Here is a 20,246-nt window from a genome sequence, read left to right on the forward strand (position 1 = left end):
AGAGGCCTTTACAATAGTCAAAACAAAAAGGCAAAACTCAAATAAAATAACACACAACTTAGGTATTCTTTCTTGCTTTCTTTCTTTGTTAAGGCTTGTATAACTTGAAGGGTAATTGGACGTTAAAAACGGCCTCGCCGGGGTCTTTCTAGCAGGTTGCCCATCACTGTCACTTTAGAGGAGGCGCCGTGGGAATTGTAGTCTTTTATACTCTGGTTGACTACAGACGTCACAATTAGGTGGCCTTTCTTATAAAAAACCAAAATACTGGCTCTAACAACTATAGCTATTGTTTTTTTGTAATACAATTCTTAGCACCACTGTGACGAAGAACTGTACAAGTACAAGTTCGAGGATGTTTTACTTTGTGTATTTCATTTCATGCATACTTTGTGTACAGCCATTTCATAGTTTGAGTAGTTAAAACTTGACTTAAATGAATGGTCATTCCACAAAATCACACCATACTCAATTTAAATCATATATATGTACATTTATTAAAAGTCAAATGGTGTAAATGCAGTGACATTTACCAAAATAAAAGTAAAAACAAAGAATACAGGTGTAAAACTCCATTCATGGTAAACCAACCATAACAATCACAGCCCTCAGGTACAGTCCGTCGCAGACATATTAAATAAAACACAGAGCACAATGTCTCCTGTTAAGTCAGCAGCAAGCATCAAGTCATTCGTTCTGTGGAGATGAAGTCTGATGCAGCTGTTTTTATTTATTAGTGACTGGAGGCCATTGTTGTTTAAAACAGGAAGCCAGCTGCATCACTTCCTGCTTGTATGTAGTATGATAAAGACACGTGAGAACAGAGAGAGGCACATTAAGAGACAAAGAAAAGCAAGGCGAGATATAAAGTGTGTGTTCATCAGTGTAGGTCTTCCTGACGGGGGTGTGTGTGCGCACTGTCAGTGGATCACAGCTGCTCAGTTTTGCACACGGCACTCAGGTGTGCAGCTTCAGCAGGGACACCACCACAGGTCACTTGAGGAGGGAGGAAGCTGCCTCCTGGACGCAGGACACGGCCTTCTGGATGTCCTCCTCCGTGTGTTCGATGGTGACCACCACCCTGAGGCTGAGGACACACAGTCAGGGTCAGTGCTGACGTCATTAGGGCATATTAAGGATTTTCACTCTGGTGTTATTTACCATAGAGCAGGGGTGTCCAAACTCTTCAACGAGGGCCACGTACAGAAACATATACATAGGTCTGGGCCGCTCACTAGAGGTATATCGCCTCATAAGTTCAGTTATAAGTTAGCGACATCAATCAAATGTAGGTAAAGGATGCTTGTGAGTGTTGGCAGCTCATCCCTTAAAGCAGAAGCCTCAGATTGATTATCATAAGGAGAAATAGGAAGGGTTTATTTCAAGCTTGTTATGGAAATAAGTCATTGAGATTTTTTCTTATCAACTAAGATTTGTTAGAAAATGTTTCCAACTTCAATTGACTGGATTTATTTGAAAAGTGATTTTATTAACACATGAAAATAGTGTGATATATGTTTAAATATATATTTAAGAAGTACAATATAAGACAAGCACAAGTTTCATTTGTGGGCCGTATAACATTATACTTGTTTTAATTTGATGAGGGTTAAAAAAAAAAAAAAAAAAGGTCTGCGGGCCACATTTGGCCCCCGGGCCGTAGTTTGGACACCTCTGATTTAGAGGATACTGTACAACAATTCTTAAAAGGTCCCCTATTGTACTGTTTTCATCAATATATTATAGGTCTCAGATGTATACAGAGCCTGTCTCTGATTGGCTGAAACACCAAACCGATCATTGCAGCATTACCCATAATCCCCTCTGTTTCAGCCCTGTTTCAAAAGTGCTGATTCTGTCTTTTAGCTTTAAATGCTAATGAGCTGCTGCTGGCCACGCCTCTCTGAGAGATGATTGGTTTAAAAATTAAAAAAACACCTGCAGTGAGAGGTAGAGTTCTTACCTGGGCGAGGGGAGGAAACGCTCCTCTTTTTCCAGGTAACGAGCGAGAGTCAGAGCCACGCCTCTGTCCATACACTGAAAACATGGAAATAAATAACAATGTGTTGCTTAATTTTAAAAGGTCGCCTATTATACTGTTTTTCATCAATATATCACAGGTCTCAGATATATACAAAACATGTCTCTGATTGGCTCCAAACCCCAAACAGATCATTGCAGCATTACCCATAATCCCCTCTGTTTCAGCCCTGTTTCAAAAGTGCTGATTCTCTGGGTGTTTCTCAATGTCGAGGAAGGATGCTCCAGAGCCACTATTTCAAGGATGCTACGTCATCGAGTCCCACCGAAGGACTATTCCAATGTCCAGGATGCTTGGAATTCTAACGAGGCCAGCGCCCTTCGTTGCGGGAAATTTCGAGGCTGCACATGTGTATCCTCCGCGGTCTTAAAATCCCCACAAGTTCCAAATCTTTGGCTGAAATCGCGCTCCATTTAAGGCGGGGCCTTGCATATGACCCACCCCTGATAGCCTGTTAGCCTGTTCCACCATTCTTCGTTTTCCGAGGCTAGGAAGGATTCTTGCCTCGCTTCTGAAGCAACTGACTCGGAGGGACTTGTCCTACCAAGGAAGCGTCCTCGACATTGAGAAACACCCAGAGTCTGTTACTTTAGATGAAAATAAGGAGTCCCTCCCCACGCCCCTCTGAGAGATATTTGGTTAAAAAGAACACAATGGTGCTCTAGGAGGAGATTCAGATGATAAGGGGGGGGGGGGGGGGTTACCTTGGTTACTGATTGGCTAATGGTTACACAAGACAAAACATCGCTATGTCATCATAAAGTGGCCAAAATCTGATCAGCTCATTTTCAGACAGGTTTTTATAGAAATAGATCAAAAAGAGAGAGAATCTTTGTTCCTGAAACTTTCAGAGTCTCTTTCCACAGAGGGGACACATGTTGATGTAGAAGAGACATGAAGAAGAGGGGATACATGTTGATGTAGAAGAGACATGAAGAAGAGGGGACACATGTTGATGTAGAAGAGACATGAAGAAGAGGGGACACATGTTGATGAAGAAGAGACATGAAGAAGAGGGGACACATGTTGATGTAGAAGAGACATGAAGAAGAGGGGACACATGTTGATGTAGAAGAGACATGAAGAAGAGGGGACACATGTTGATGTAGAAGAGACATGGAGAAGAGGGGACACATGTTGATGTAGAAGAGACATGAAGAAGAGGGGACACATGTTGATGTAGAAGAGACATGAAGAAGAGGGGACACATGTTGATGTAGAAGAGACATGGAGAAGAGGGGACACATGTTGATGTAGAAGAGACATGAAGAAGAGGGGACACATGTTGATGTAGAAGAGACATGAAGAAGAGGGGACACATGTTGATGAAGAAGAGACATGAAGAAGAGGGGACACATGTTGATGTAGAAGAGACACGGAGAAGAGGGGACACATGTTGATGTAGAAGAGACACATGTTGATGTAGAAGAGACATGCAGAAGAGGGGACACATGTTGATGTAGAAGAGACATGGAGAAGAGGGGACACATGTTGATGTAGAAGAGACATGGAGAAGAGGGGACACATGTTGATGTAGAAGAGACATGAGGAAGAGGGGACACATGTTGACGTAGAAGAGACATGCAGAAGAGGGGACACATGTTGACGTAGAAGAGACATGGAGAAGAGGGGACACATGTTGATGTAGAAGAGACATGAGGAAGAGGGGACACATTTTGATGTAGAAGAGACACATGTTGATGTAGAAGAGACATGCAGAAGAGGGCACACATGTTGATGTAGAAGAGACATGAAGAAGAGGGGACACATGTTGACGTAGAAGAGACATGGAGAAGAGGGGACACATGTTGATGTAGAAGAGACATGAGGAAGAGGGGACACATTTTGATGTAGAAGAGACACATGTTGATGTAGAAGAGACATGCAGAAGAGGGGACACATGTTGATGTAGAAGAGACATGGAGAAGAGGGGACACATGTTGATGTAGAAGAGACATGAAGAAGAGGGGACACATGTTGATGAAGAAGAGACATGAAGAAGAGGGGACACATGTTGATGTAGAAGAGACATGAGGAAGAGGGGACACATTTTGATGTAGAAGAGACACATGTTGATGTAGAAGAGACATGCAGAAGAGGGGACACATGTTGATGTAGAAGAGACATGAAGAAGAGGGGACACATGTTGACGTAGAAGAGACATGAAGAAGAGGGGACACATGTTGATGTAGAAGAGACATGAAGAAGAGGGGACACATGTTGATGAAGAAGAGACATGAAGAAGAGGGGACACATGTTGATGAAGAAGAGACATGAGGAAGAGGGGACACATGTTGATGTAGAAGAGACATGAAGAAGAGGGGACACATGTTGATGAAGAAGAGACATGAAGAAGAGGGGACACGTGTTGATGAAGAAGAGACATGAGGAAGAGGGGACACATGTTGATGTAGAAGAGACATGAAGAAGAGGGGACACATGTTGATGAAGAAGAGACATGAGGAAGAGGGGACACATGTTGATGTAGAAGAGACATGAAGAAGAGGGGACACATGTTGATGTAGAGGAGACATGAAGACGAGAGGACACATGTTGATGAAGAAGAGACATGAGGAAGAGGGGACACATGTTGATGTAGAAGAGACATGAAGAAGAGGGGACACATGTTGATGTAGAGGAGACATGAAGAAGAGAGGACACATGTTGATGTAGAAGAGACATGAAGAAGAGGGGACACATGTTGATGTAGAAGAGACATGAAGAAGAGGGGACACATGTTGATGTAGAAGAGACATGAAGAAGAGGGGACACATGTTGATGAAGAGACATGAAGAAGAAGGGACACATGTTGACGTAGAAGAGACATGAAGAAGAGGGGACACATGTTGATGAAGAAGAGACATGAAGAAGAGGGGACACATGTTGATGTAGAAGAGACATGAAGAAGAGGGGACACATGTTGATGTAGAAGAGACATGAAGAAGAGGGGACACGTGTTGATGTAGAAGAGACATGAAGAAGAGGGGACACGTGTTGATGTAGAAGAGACATGAAGAAGAGAGGACACATGTTGATGTAGAAGAGACATGAAGAAGAGGGGACACATGTTGATGTAGAAGAGACATGAAGAAGAGGGGACACATGTTGATGTAGAAGAGACATGAGGAAGAGGGGACACATGTTGATGTAGAAGAGACATGAAGAAGAGGGGACACATGCTGATGTAGAAGAGACATGGAGAAGAGGGGACACATGTTGATGTAGAAGAGACATGAAGAAGAGGGGACACATGCTGATGTAGAGGAGACATGGAGAAGAGGGGACACATGTTGACGTAGAAGAGACATGGAGAAGTGGATTTTGATATTAGGTGACCTTTAAAGATACTATCATTGATGATCAGCTGGAACAAAGAGGACTTACGTATTCTACGATGGAGCGCAGCAGCCGCATGTCCGACTCTCTGGAGCCTGAACTCCTCTCCAGCTGCAGGTGGAGAGCCGGAGCGCACGGGACTCCAACTATCTTCAGACCTGGAGTTCTGTCACACAGCAGGAAACAAAAATCACCACATGACATAACACTGACATGACTAGAGAGAGCAAGACTGAAACTTCAAAGATCATTTCAATGTGAACATCTGTGTCCTTGTCCCACTACCTCCCTCTGGTGGTGGAGATGTGATGTGGACTGGACTTAAACTCCCACTGTATTCAATTTAATATTGAAGAATCCATTTCTTGTTACTGTACATTTGTATTCCCACATGTATATTTGTTTACTTTTTAATGCTATTTTATTTCAGAAATATTTTGGATTGTTTATTTCTAGTGTCTCCTGCCATCAGTGATTTTCAATAGGCTGTAACCTGCTCTATGTTATGGTGATGCAGCATCAACAAGAGTCCTCTCTCACTCTGCTGATTAACCCCTTTTTGTTCATGTACATGTATGCAGGAATCCTGAAGTCAAAGTAAGACCTTCTTTAAGACCCTTTCCATACATTTTAAGACCTCATCGCCACTTGGAGTTCTAACCGGTTACCTTGGCAACACACTTTACCTCACATTGACTATATACAGTATTGATTGTCCTTCCTCCTTATCTTCCAACCATTTGGACGCAGACTTGCATTTCCCCATAACGATGTTGCTTAGCAACCGGCGTAAACGGACCGTCAAGCAGTGAGCGTGCGATGTCCTGTTCAGATGACGTCAAACCCAACGGGATGCCATAAATAAACTACACAGAATCACACTACACACCTACGCCATGATTACATTCAGGCAGACTGTAGAATACAACCTCTCTGGACCATTTATAGACTTATTGAAAACAAGCTACAAAATGTAATACCTTGGAAAATGCCCTTTAATACTTTTTAATAGCCTTCATTTTCGCTAAATTGATTGATCAACTTTGAATACTTTTTAAGACCCCGCGGACACTGATGTAGATTTTAAGTCATGTGATTTAACTGGGCATTTACCAAACCTTCAACTATATATGTTGACTGTCCCATTGGCTGTAGCCACACTCATGAACAGCAGAATCACTTCTGTCCCAGTGTAAGGCACCAGAGCAAAGTGTGGTCTAAGGAGACTATATCTTCAAAGTCCTGTGAGGATCATGTGAGTAATAGGCAGAGGCACAGAGGAGGCACTGCTTAGCATAACACATGATTACATTATTCATCTTGGTGCTAGTGGAGACTTCATTCTGTTGATGACATTTCTTCGCTCCAAATGAACACAGAGAGACTTTATCAACAGAGGGATTTTCTCCTCATTGATGCGGGGGAACTCACCCCTGGAGAGCCTTGTAAACGTGTTTGCACTTTTCCCTCAGGACAGTGAAGATATCTGAAAAACAGATGAAGACGCATAGATGAGAAACCGGAATACATACCTGCTTCTTATTCAATATAAAGAGCTCTCCTTGAAGATGGAGATGTGGAGAGCGTACCTGGGTCCTCCTCCATGATGTTCAGGGCCTCGATGGCGGCAGAAGCCAGCATGGGGGGCAGTGAGGCAGAGAAACAGTAGCCCTGACCCGAGAGACGCTGTGGGACACGAGAGACGATCAGATTACTTTATACTGCATGTCAGATATCATTAGGATCAGGATCCAGACACACATCAACCAATGCTTTAATGATGAAGTAAAAACCTACTCATTAAAGGTGGGGTAGGTAATTTTGGAGAAACCAGCTCGAGTGTGCTAGAATTTGAAAATACACAGCCGGAGAAAATGTGCCACTTCCTTACAGAGCCCCTCCTCCAACACACACGAACGCGCACATGACCAATGAGGGCACGAGATAAGTTTGTGCACAGATGGAAGGCTGACAGGCAGGTAGGCCATCCAGTTACTTTAGCCGGCTCAGATGATTGGTCGTGCTTTTTACAGTATTACGGCTTCCACACACACACACACACACACACACACACACACACACACACACACACACACACACACACACACACACACACACACACACACACACACACACACACACACACACACACACACACACACACACACACACACACACACACACACACACACACACACAGGATGTTTTGTGAGTTAACTTGGCTTATTTGTTTGTGTATGTATTGGAGTTAAGTTTATCTGGTAAATGGTCTGTGACATGAGTATGTTTGTTTGATGTACTGATTTATTATTTGGAGTTAAAAAAAATACAGACATTTTATGTTGAAAGTGAATTGATTTATTATTTTTCCTTTGTAAAAATCAGTAGCTCGGTCACCGGGCTATCCCTCTGTTTCTGTGTGTCTAAAAAGTTTAATTTATTGTTTCAGGGATAAGACCTACGAGCGTAGGTCTTGTATTTATTGTCAAAGCACTTCAGATATTCATTGCTATCGGGATGTTAAGAGCATTCCATGGAATATAACAACAAGTGTATCTCGAGCCGGTTTCTCAAACTTACCTACCCCACCTTTAATTTAAATTAAAAGTAGAACAACTGAAAAATAGCTGGCTGTACTACATTTCACTTTGTTAAGGTTTAGTACAGTGGGGGAATATAATAAAGTACATTTACTCAAGTACTGTAAGGTATAATTTTGAGATACTTGTACTTCGGTTTTTCATCTTTTGTTACTTTATACTTCTACTCCACTACATTTTAATAGCCAAGTTCCTCTTCATATTCAGATTATCAGCTAAATCAACTAATAAATAAATATGATATATCAGAAATAAGGTCTGAATGTATTGCCAGGTATGTTTAACCTTCTCTTTACACAGAGGGGACAAATATTTATGTATTAAAGACATGAAAAAGTGAATTTTGCATAATAGGTGACCTCGAATAAGATCTTGTTGTATGTACCTGGTGGTCGATGAGAAAGGAGCGTCCGCAGCAGAATCCTCCGATAGAAGCCAGAGCGTTCTCCATGTTGGCGCTGATCAGGTCAATGTCATCAATCTGCCAATACAGAAAGGGTTATCAATACACACAAGAGGCACATACACACCAATATACTCAAAGGGCTTTGAGAGAGAGGGGGTGTTTCTCAATGTCGAGGAAGGATGCTCCAGAGCCACTATTTCAAGGATGCTACATCATCGAGTCCCGCCGAAGGACTGTTCCAATGTCCAGGATCCTTGGAATTCTACCGAGGCCGGCGTCCTTCGTTGCGGGAAATTTCGAGGCTGCACATGTGTATCCTCCGGTCTTAAAATCCGTTAGCCCGTTAGCCTGTTAGCCCGTTAGCCTGTTAGCCTGTTAGCCTGTTAGCCTGTTCCACCATTCTTCGTTTTCCGAGGCTAGGAAGGATTCTTGCGTCGCTTCTGAAGGACCTGACTCGGAAGACATGTCCTACCAAGGAATGTCCTCGACATTGAGAAACACCCAGAGACTCTTAAAGTGTAATGGAGAAGTTTCTTTAATGAAATCTACATCTTCAATAATCAATTCTAACGATAAATTGTGACACTGAACTCCACAAAGTTAAATAATGTTTTACAGATTACACAAACGTACCGATTCTTATGTTGACTTTTATTCGTTCCGTTAACCAATATTGTATTTATTTTAGAATAGAAAACTGAATTTAGGTTTTTTGTTTTTCGACTATGGTTAAAAATGTGTTGTAATGTATATATGACGTTTCTGTTCCTGATATATTATTATTTCAGCTTTTGTATTTGACTTTGTTAAGTTCTTTCTTTGAGACTTAAAATAATGTTTTTTTATATACATTTTGAAAAGTATTTATCATGAAGTTTGTTGTTGTTTCACCAAGATTTGAAGTGACCAAAACCACTGTAATTTGACAACTAATTGGAGTGGTGTTCTTTAAAAGGTCACCTATCATGCTATCTTTAGGCAATAGCATAGGTCTCAGATATATAAAAAACATGTCTATGAAGTGTTTTGCTCAAAATACCAAACAGATCACCCATTCTAGCCATGCCTCATATCCCTCTATTTCACTTCCTGTTTCAAAAGTGCTGATTTGGGGATAAAGCTTTAAAAAATAAAATAATTGATTAAATAAAAAGGAGGGGTCTGAGCTCATGCGGGACCCGGCAGCTACTGTCTAAACTAAATGCTGCAGTGATGAAACGCCATATCATGGATTATCAAGGATTCTCTCTGAAACAGTTTGGAGCTCAAAGGCTTTCTCTCTTGCCGGTTATACCACAAGGTGAGTTCCTTTTTACTTCCTGCTTCTTCACACACATGCTCTCCAGTACAGGTTAGCTCTGAGTGTTAGCGATGCTAATGTAAACACCGACCATATTACGTCCAAAACAGTCGGGCATTGTTTCTGATAGCAACGTTTCTGATTGGGCCGTGGGTCCACATTTCAGATATTACGTCATATCGGACACAAATCTGGATCAGCTCCGTTGTAGCCCCGTTTTTAGAGATTTGGGTACGGAGGAAAAGAGAGAGGGTTTTATTTTCTGACGCTGCGTGAGTTCCCCGACACACTGGGACACATGTTTATGTATAAAAGACATCAAGAAGTGCATTTTGCCTGATAGGTCCCCTTTAAGCTTTGCTTTCTGCCTGTCATGCTTCAACTAACCTTTTTTTTTGGTTCTTGTATGTAATCATTAATATTTAGTTTGCTAAATGAAAAAGCCTTTCATAATGCAGCTAATGACCAAATGATAGGACTATAGCTGTGCCCCCCACAAACAAAACAGTGTTAAAATGTAATGCAGTGCAAGTGGAGCGTACTCACATTGACTCCAAAGTGTTCAGTGACTCCTCGGCCGTGCTCCCCCAACACACCAAACGACATGCTCTCCTCCAGAAAGATCCGCACCTTGTACCTGTACTTCATCTTCACCTTGAGGTTTAAAAAACACAATTAATAATACATTTGAAGAGATCACGCCATATAAAAACACACTTTCTATGATAGCGTATGACCAGTTTAACAATCATAGAGATACGGGTTACTGTGAAGTACATTGAGCATGCTTAAAGCTCCATGTGTTTTCTATGTACCAGCTGAGGAAGGGGACAGATGTCTGCAGTGTTGATGTACAGACCCTCCACCACAATGAACTTCCGGGTCACCCGAGCTTTACGAGGATTCTGCAACACAAACAAAGTTAGTAAGTGTATGAGACTTTGATAAGAAACACAGTATATATGACTTCATAGCAAACACTCTCCGCTACATTTTCAAGCATAAAAGCACTATATTGTGATTCCCGAGTCCCGCCCAATCATAATCGTCTCAAACTGAACCACCTTATGGTCCTCCAGCTCCTGCTCCTTCAGCATCCGCTCCAGATCCTCCATGTCGTTGTGTTTGAAGTATTTGATGAAGCTGCGGGACGCCTGCAGACCCTTCTGGATGGCAAAGCAGGCGGCTTCATCCCTGAACACACAACCAAGGAGACAACACAGAATAAAAAACACAAATCCAACACGCCAGTTTCATAGAACCATATGCAAATGTTATTGTAGTTTCAAGTCGTTTTTTTTATATGCAGGGTTCATACACTTTTTCACCAATGACTTTCAATGACTTCTCCAGGACCTTTACCTAATTTTCCATGACCAAAAACATTACTCTGTCAGCGGTACCACTGAAAATGGTTTATTTTAACATGGAACAGGAAAATAAGGTAAAATCTAAAACAAATCAAATAGTAGGCTTACTAGCTTCTACACGCTAAAGCAACTCAAATCTCTCACCAGCAAAACACCTCGTCAGTTAAATGCCATTTTACGTTTCATTACGATACAGTATGTATTATCATTATAGTATTACTATTTCGGCGATTAGATAAAATATAAATTACATTTGATGCAACTTTAGTTACATTTCCAAAACTTTGGGAAAAATATTGTTTTCCATGACTTTTCCAGGGCCTGGAATTAACATTTTGAATTTCCATGACTTTTCCAGGTTTTTAATGACCGTAAGAACCCTGTATATGATATATGCTCAACAGTACCCATCCAGTAACCAATAAGAAAAGCATGCTTGTATAGGGTGGTGTAGGGGCAAGTGTTTAGTCCTATAGGCCCCTTCTCATGTCTGCCGATATCTGGTTTTCTTATGTCTGTTTGTTTTAATCTGTGTCTATGTTGTTGTCGGTGACGTATTGTCTTTTAAATGCCTTTGTGATGTGCTGCAACCCATTTTCCCCTCGGGGACAAATAAACAAATACTATACTAGTCTGATCACTGAACCCCGTTTTTTTGTAGCTCCATGCCTGTTAGCACAGACAGGCCTTACACAAAGATGATGTCGCCCCTCTTGGAGTAGGCAGGGATGGCACTGGCAATGGTTGCAAAGCCATAGGAGTAAATGATGGCTTCTTCAGTTTTCATGAAGTTGGCCAGACGACTCTCCAGCTCCAGGTGAACATCTGGGAGGAGAAACAAGAAAGAGTTCAGTGTGAGTATAGCGACAGCAGGAAACAAACAAAGTCGCTGAGAGGCTGAGGCCGGGCCTGTTTGCTCTAGTGTGACACGCTACAAAAAAGTACTTGCTGAGATCAAAACTCTGTTGAAAGATAATGTAGTTTAATGAAAACTGGGATGATCAACTTGGACATAGACATTGTTATAATAATCAAAGCAATCATTAAACTTGCGGTCAACAAAAAGTACAAAGGCCCTGTGTTAGGGCTGCTCAATTAATCATATTTTAAATCGCAATTACGATTATGGCTTGCAACGATTACGAAAACAACGTAATCGAAATAAAACGATTATTTTTTAAATTACATTTTTTTTATTGGTTTTTCAGTTGAGTTATACTTAAAGTTCAGGGTAATCAACTGTTAAAAACATACTGTTCACATATTTTTTTCTCCAATAAATTGATGTTTTCAAAGTAAATGGATAATCGTTTTTAATAATCGTGATATCAATTATTGATCCAAATAATCGAGATTATGATTTTTGCCATAATCGAGCAGCCCTACCCTGTGTCACCCTCTCTTCCACACCCACACCTCACGCAGGTGGACAGGATTATAATGAGTGCCGCCCATATCCATGTGACCCAAGCCAACCAATCAATTGTGATCAAACAAATATCTTATATTAAAACAAAACGCATTGCTATACACGTTTCATGGCTCCTACAGTGAGTCTACATTTACTGTGACACAAGATATTCAGGCGGAGAACACGGAGGCTTTCTGCAAGGCACAGCTCAATGAGGATATAAGGAAGACTTTTGTAACGTTGCGCAAGTAAAAGAAAATACTGGTCAGGTAGGGTCACTGGTTATTCAGGACCAGTGTTGTGCTAGTTACTGAAAACCAGTAACTAGTTACCATTACTAGTTACTTCATTTCAAAAGTAACTCAGTTACTTTACTGATTACTTTCACCAAAAAGTAACTTTTTAGTTACTTAAAAAAAGGGCTCCCATTAATGCCCTTATAGCCTTCATTTCAGTACTGTTATTGCATTGGAGAATAATACAATCTGTTGATCAACTTGACATGCATTATATGCAATTTGGATTGCATCGATATTAGCTGGCTTTCCATTTTTGTATATTCTTTCTCCAGGTTTGGAAAAAGTTTTCCGTCCCATATGCCGTGTGCCGCCCGGACATGCTATCATGCTAACTAGCTCCCTGAAAGCGGGTGACTCCACTGTAGCAATAGCCTGCATGTGTTCTACAACATACCGTGCAATGGCTTTATCGACTTTCCCCTGGCTAGCAGTCCCTTGGTTAAAATCCAGCCGCTGTTGCTTAGGTGGAGGTGGAGTGGCGTCGGCTGAGTCTCTGTGGTCTTAGCTACTAGCTTCGTCCCAGCATGTTGTTTTTGCAGATGTTTTAAGAGATTTGAGTTACTGGTTTGGGCAGTAGATAGAATCTTTGACCCGCCAAGACACAACTTATATTTAACAGAAACTTTATTTTCTTTGTGCTCGACAAAAGTTAAATAGTGAGAATATCTCCAGGTGGAGAAACTAGACTTGAGCTCCGCCGCCGCCATGATAGTCTTGTTAGTAAACAACACAAACACGCCCACAGCCCGTCTCCGCGTGTGACACAGGAAGTATCTAAGTACATTTACTCAAGTACTGTACTTAAGTACAGTTCTCATCTCTGTTCGCCTGGCTGTTGACTATATAAAAAAACTAACGCAGTAGCGGAGTAACGCACCATGTAGTAACGGTAACTGAGTTACTGAATTTAAAAAGTAATGCGTTAGAGTACTAGTTACTGCCAAAAATAACGGCGTTACTTTGTAACGTGTTCCTGTTAGAGGGTTTTATAACTTCCTGTCGGAGGATCTAATGACTTCCTGTCGGAGGATCTAATAACTTCCTAACACTGTTCAGGACTGATGCTGACTTCCTGTTAGAGGATTTTATAACTTCCTGTCGGAGGATCTAATGACTTCCTGTCGGAGGATCTAATAACTTCCTAACACTGTTCAGGACTGATGCTGACTTCCTGTTAGAGGATTTAATAACTACCTGTTGGATAATTTAATAACTTCCTGTCGGAGGATCTAATAACTTCCTGTCGGAGGATCTAATGACTTCCTGTCGGAGGATCTAATGACTTCCTGTCGGAGGATCTAATAACTTCCTGTCGGAGGATCTAATGACTTCCTGTCGGAGGATCTAATAACTTCCTGTCGGAGGATCTAATAACTTCCTGTCGGAGGATCTAATAACTTCCTGTCGGAGGATTTAATAACTTATTGTCAGAGGATTTAATAACTTATTGTCGGAGGATCTAATAACTTCCTGTCAGAGGATTTAATAACTTCCTGTCAGAGGATTTAATAACTTCCTGTCGGAGGATCTAATAACTTATCGTCAGAGGATTTAATAACTACCTGTCGGAGGATTTAATAACGTCCACTCCCCATTGGCCGATATAGAAAGCCACTTAATATGTTATTAATAATGTATCTTACGTCTCATTCTGTAGTGGGTCTGGTATAACTGTGGCGGCGCACCACACATGGCTCAGCTTAAACAGCAATATGCTTTGGGTTGTGTTTTCTTCACAATCAGCTGATCCCACCTCAGCTCTACTGTAACCAGGATCCAGACACAGTCTACTGATCAGCTAGTGCTATTGTAATGCAAGATGAAAGGCATATAGGCATTTTCTCACTCACCAAATGTCCCATAGAAGCCTCTTGGCCCACAGGTGCCCACACCGTACTTCTTCAGAGATGCCAGAGCTTTTTGCTGTAATCAGGAGAGAGAACACTGTTGATCCCTGGCAGCATGTCGGACTGATCTACAGGCTTAAATATCAAATACTGACCTTAACCCGCTCATTGTCCAGGAGACCCAGGAAGTTAAACGATGCGAAGTTGATGCACTCCTTTCCGTTGATTATGATTTTGTGGGTGGGAGGACTGTAATGGAGAATAAAACAAGTGTTAAATTGCTTATTTTACTCGAACACACTGCAAGTGTAATGTATAAGAACCATACCAGTGGTTTCTAGTGCAGCTACATACTCTGATCATTTTCCACAAACTGTGTCCTTTATGCCAAGCAGCAGTACAAAAAGTGACAATGCACCAAGAAAACCATACAACGGTCCACTAAATAGGTTACGTTATAGTTTTTTTTGCTATAGCGCTTTTCTTGAACCCAAAGACGCTTTACATTTGGGAGGGAGGGTAGACAAACAAAACAAAAACAAAGCCAAAAAGAAACAAAACAAAACAGAAAAGCAGTCAGGAGGAAGTTGGTTGAGAGGGGGGGGGGGGGGGGGCTTATGGATACAGAGTTGAAGGGGGGGGTTTTGAGGCGGGACTGGAACAGGGTGAGGGGCTCAGAGCTTCGGGGCTGCCACAGAGAAGGCTCTATCCCCGAAGCTCCGGAGTTTGGCCTTGGGGATGGAAAGCAAACCGGCTGAGGTGGATCTGAGGGACCGGGGCGGTTGGTGGAGGATGAGGAGGTCAGTGAGGTAGGGGGGGCCAGATGGTGGAGGGCTTTGAAAGTGAGGACCAGGAGTTTGTAGTGGATGCGGTGTGAAACGGGGAGCCAGTGGAGTTCTTTGAGGACCGGGGTGATGTGATGCCATGATTTGGTGGGGTGAGGAGTCTGGCGGCTGCATTCTGGACATGCTGGAGTCTATTGAGGGAGTTTCACTTGTAGTGACAGCTGCTGGCTCCCATGTTTAATCCTTCATCATTCAGTTCCCCCCCCCTAATTGGCTTCAATGTTATTAAAATCATCTCCATGTGTAACATGTTGTTGCAGCTCTTCATTGAAGCTAAATAAAGTTATATTCTACATTTCTGCAGCATCATTTTAAACAATGAATTTGCACCAGCTTGAAGAAATGCAGAGTCCTATAGAGAGGCGGAGTCCCTCCCTTTCCGGGGGAGCTCCATGGGACCTTATTTCAAACTGTGAAGTAACACTTGTGAAACCGCTCATTGAACTACATCTCCCGTCTCGCACCACACACCCAGACGGCCGTCACGTTGGAACATTTCACTTCTTTCTTTCAGAATGAGGCGGAAAGTATTAAAAGAGGTGAAAATCACTCCAAGTCTGGGCACGTTGAGAGCTGTACATACACACAAGGGGAGTTAGTCGGTTCCGTGAGAGCCCGCATGCGAGACCGGCTTTACAAGGTTTCGGTGAGTAACACAAGTGTAATGTGTAACGTTAATGACATCACTTACGCGACTCTGGGATTTGTAGTCTTTCTAGTTGCGTATTTTTCATAGTCTCATATTTCAACAGTTTTACGACAAACTGTGACTTTTTTGACATGGAAATACATTTTTAAGATTGACAAACATCATATGTGTAATTCGTGGCACAATTCAAACGGGATGGAAAGATAATCTTTCTCTCTCCATTGACTTTAATACATACTTTTTCCGAAATAAGGTCCCATGGGTCGGAAGTAGATGGGTGGGACTTCGCCTCTCTATATGTGTCTTAAAAACATTGGTTGCTAACTAGTGACCTAATGAGACAACAAACATCATCACACCGAACATTAGCCACCTTTAGCTTAGCGGTGGTGACGTGATCTAGTTCGTTTATAGCCTAACGTTAGCTTTTTACCTATAGAAATTGCATGTACGCTTCAAATGTCATTACGTGGTGTTACTATGTGGAGATGACCCTGCTGAGCTAAACGTGTGAGTATCATGAAGGTGTGTTTTCCACATACTTTCTGCAATATTACAAAATCCAATGGAAAAATCCGATTGCTTGGGTCGAGCTACAAAAATGTGTCATCAGTGATGACTCATCACTGCATGGTGCAAAGGTCTTCATGGATAATAATATAAGGTTTGGAAAGCTACAGGAAGGCACAAATTGACCCTATTTATTTTAAGAGCTTTGGATTCATTATCGTGTTCATTTAGATCAGTGGTTCTCAAAGTGGGGGGCGCAGAGGCATGACAGGGGGGGCGCGAGAGACCAGGGGGGGAAATGGTTATTTAAAAAAAAAAAAAAATCATATTTTGAAAAATGATTGATTGAAAATAATATGATACAGTACTATTACATCTGGGTCTCTGTGTTTCATTAAAGCTTGGCTCTGTGTGTGTGTGTGTGTGTGTGTGTGTGTGTGTGTGTGTGTGTGTGTGTGTGTGTGTGTGTGTGGAACGAGCCATTTTGTGTATGCGCGAGCGAGAGAGAGAGAGAGCGCACCGGTACCGGAGATTGTTGTTGTTAGCTTCTGGTGCTAGCGAGCTACGCTAACGGATATAAGGAGTTTTTTCAACAACAAAGTGGAGGAGAGTCCTCTCCTGTCAGACTGAGAGGCTCAGTGAGCTAAAGGACTCTCAGTGTTATCTCAGTGGGTCTCAAACGTTTTGGTCACCATTAATGTAAACAATTATTTCCGAGGCACACGTTTATATGATCATTATAGTTATAAAAAAATAAGAGAATAAATTAAAAACAGGTATGAAATACTATATGACAGTAAAACAAGAATAAAGTTTAAAAGGGGAGTGATTTGTAAAATATCCATAAAGAAAAAGGAAATCTGTTCACAATTCTGTTTCAAATGGGTGTTGAGAGATGTATCCATAGATCTCTTCATTTTGCTCTCAAAGTGCACCAGATTGATGCTTTTAACTTCAATATTTAAAAATCTTCACGGGGGAGCTTGCCCCCAGACCCCCCTATGTGAGGTCCACACCCCACCTATAAAAATAGCACTTTACCCCTGCTTACACCTATATGCCGTGAGCTGATTATCGAGCCTTCATTGTAACAGTCGCGGGTACACTGTGTATTTGCGTGGGGATTGTTGCAGTAGAACATTCCTCTGTAGCGACCGGTACATTAATGGGAAACCCTAAATGTTTGAGCACCCTCTATGAAACGTCAAGCTACCCCACAGAACCCCCAAAATAAATCTCTGGCACCGCCACTGAGCCGGACTATTTGTGTTGGGGGGGCCCGACTTTTTTTTTTCTCCAAAGGGGGGGCCTGACAGAAAAAGTTTGAGAACCACTGATTTAGATTGTAAGGCTTGATATTGCTCACTATCTGTCAATCTGATTTATGTTATCAACCATTAAGATAGAAAGACACTTGGATAGACCATCAGCTTTAGACCCCATTTATACGCAAACGCATACGAAACGCAAACGAATACGATATCAAAAAAGTATTCCGTCCACACGAGACCGCTTGAAAGCGCTGGAGACGCTGTAGTACATATGCCGGGCCTGTACGTGGCGCTGTACTTCCGCCAAAAAATACACCAAAAGCAGTGAAGAAGACTTCCGAGCATGGTTGCCATGGTTGCCCTTCTGTTTATGTCCCGCTTGTGGATTTAGCAACATGTAGTTAAAGTAATTCTCCATGTCCACTTGTTGCTGATGGTTGTGCTAGAAGAGCTGTAGATTTTGCACTAACATCTGTAGCATGGTCAGTAGCTACTGTCAGTAGCTACTGACCATGCTACAGCAGTGAGCAGCAGAGGCGGGGCTATGGCTTCATCGTTATCAGGAAATGATCGTATAGGACGTACACACAGAGCCGTTTTCCCCCCCAGAGCGTTCCGGTTGCAGATCTATCCACCTTGGGACCCGTTATCGTTTGCGGGGTCCGTTTCCGCGTTTCCGTTACGGCCTCGTGTGAACGGGCTATACGAAAGAGAAAAGTAGCGGATACAACCGTTTGCGTTCTCGTGTAAACAGCACCTTAGAAAACAATGTAATGCAGTGAAGATGATGGTGGTGGTTCCTTGTGTGTTTACCCTGTGACAACATCGTAATTGAGGGAGGGGTGGTCTTTGGAAACAAGAGGAACGAGAGGCTCTGGCTGCCACTCCTCAATCAGATCCTCCTTCTCCTGTAACATGGAAGCACATGACAGCTGTTTAGAGACACACGCACACAGACACTAGTGATGTTCATGTGTCTCTGCACTCTGCTCACCTTCTCTGTCAGTTTAAAGGTGTCATGGAGCTTGTAGGTCTTAGAGAAGAGAAGTCTGATGATCCACAGAATGAGGATCCCCTCCAGGATCAGGTGGTACGCAGGAGCCTGAGGAACAAAGCGACAGGAACATTAGGAGGGGCTGTGGATAAGGACTGTTGTTAGAGTGCATGGTCATTCCTGCAGGTATACTGTCCAGCCGCGTCTCATTCTATAATCGTTCCGACAGAATGTTTTATTTTTTTATATTTAACAAGGATGTCATAGATGTTAGCGTCAGACCTTGGCTCAATGATGATATATGGATGTAAATATATTGTATATTATTAATTGTTGTCATTAAACAAAACCAAACTAGAAGGGATCTGAAGATCAAAACACCAAATATGATTTTTATTTCGTTTTTTGTCAAAAAAAGGGTTTTCTGAAATACTTTTTTGTTAAATAGGTTTGTGTTTGAATACATGTAGCTGTTGTTGTGTAATTAAATGTTGTGTTTTTATATTACACATCCACCCATTTCTACCAAACATCCTCTAATACATAACTTTTTAATATGAATTCCTTAACTATTAGTTTAGTTAAAAATATGTTGTATAATAGGGTAGTCTAGTGTCTCTTAAAATGTTACATCAGCCGCCAGTGGTTCCATAATTCAGACATTAAGCTCCTTTGGTCTGAGGCTATGTAAGTGGTACTGTCAAGCAGGGGATCTTCTTAAACTTACATTACCAATCGTAAAGAAGTGTAAGATTAACAAGATGATTTAATGTATGACATGTCTGTTCAACTACAGAAGTTCATGACTTTAACTAGTCAATGTTCACGTTTACTGGCATTAAAGCCCAATTCCAAAACGTAACGTTTAGCCATCTCCTCACACATTGCAATTCACTCTTCAGCTTGGCTTCTACTCAACAATGTGTACAAATTAATCTGTTTAAAATGATATTTTATACTTGTCTGGCTAGCTACCGAAGAAACATAAGGATTTCAAGGAGCATGCCGATTTCTTGCTTCGCTTCTGCACGCTGATTGGACGTTGCAGCTCACACACGCCACGTGATTGGTTGAGAGAGAATGAGACACCCGCCTACCCGCCGACCGACGGCTACTTCCTGACTGACAAGTTTACAAATAACAGCCGCGAACAAAGTTGAGAAACATGAACGAGTGGCTCAACAAACGACACATGTATTTGTTAACGCCATATTGTACACAGAAGAGTTGTAGAGAGGAGAAACTTGCCTCATAAAACGCTTGCACCATTTCCACCAACACCCACTGCTGTCCGGACGCCATGTTTATCTCCCTCCCCTACTACGTCATCCGTGGTGATGCGTTTAAGTTCCAAAAGGGAAATAGTA

General features: G+C 42.0%; 1 protein-coding gene across 1 annotated transcript; it reads right to left on the minus strand.

Annotated features, from left to right (window-relative positions):
- Positions 1–472: 472 nt before the first annotated feature.
- sptlc1 (serine palmitoyltransferase, long chain base subunit 1) lies at positions 473–20,228 on the minus strand. Its single transcript, XM_034239880.1, has 15 exons — positions 20,128–20,228; positions 18,880–18,987; positions 18,699–18,793; positions 14,766–14,859; positions 14,614–14,686; positions 11,746–11,878; positions 10,748–10,877; positions 10,499–10,588; positions 10,230–10,337; positions 8,363–8,458; positions 6,967–7,063; positions 6,809–6,863; positions 5,426–5,543; positions 1,964–2,037; positions 473–1,087 (listed from the first exon to the last, which is right to left on the minus strand). Exons 1-15 carry the CDS (start codon positions 20,179–20,181, stop codon positions 994–996), a joined length of 1,419 nt encoding a protein of 472 aa, XP_034095771.1. The 5' UTR covers positions 20,182–20,228; the 3' UTR covers positions 473–993.
- Positions 20,229–20,246: the final 18 nt, after the last annotated feature.

Source organism: Gymnodraco acuticeps, unplaced genomic scaffold, assembly GCF_902827175.1.
Source record: "Gymnodraco acuticeps unplaced genomic scaffold, fGymAcu1.1, whole genome shotgun sequence".
NCBI lineage: Eukaryota > Metazoa > Chordata > Actinopteri > Perciformes > Bathydraconidae > Gymnodraco > Gymnodraco acuticeps.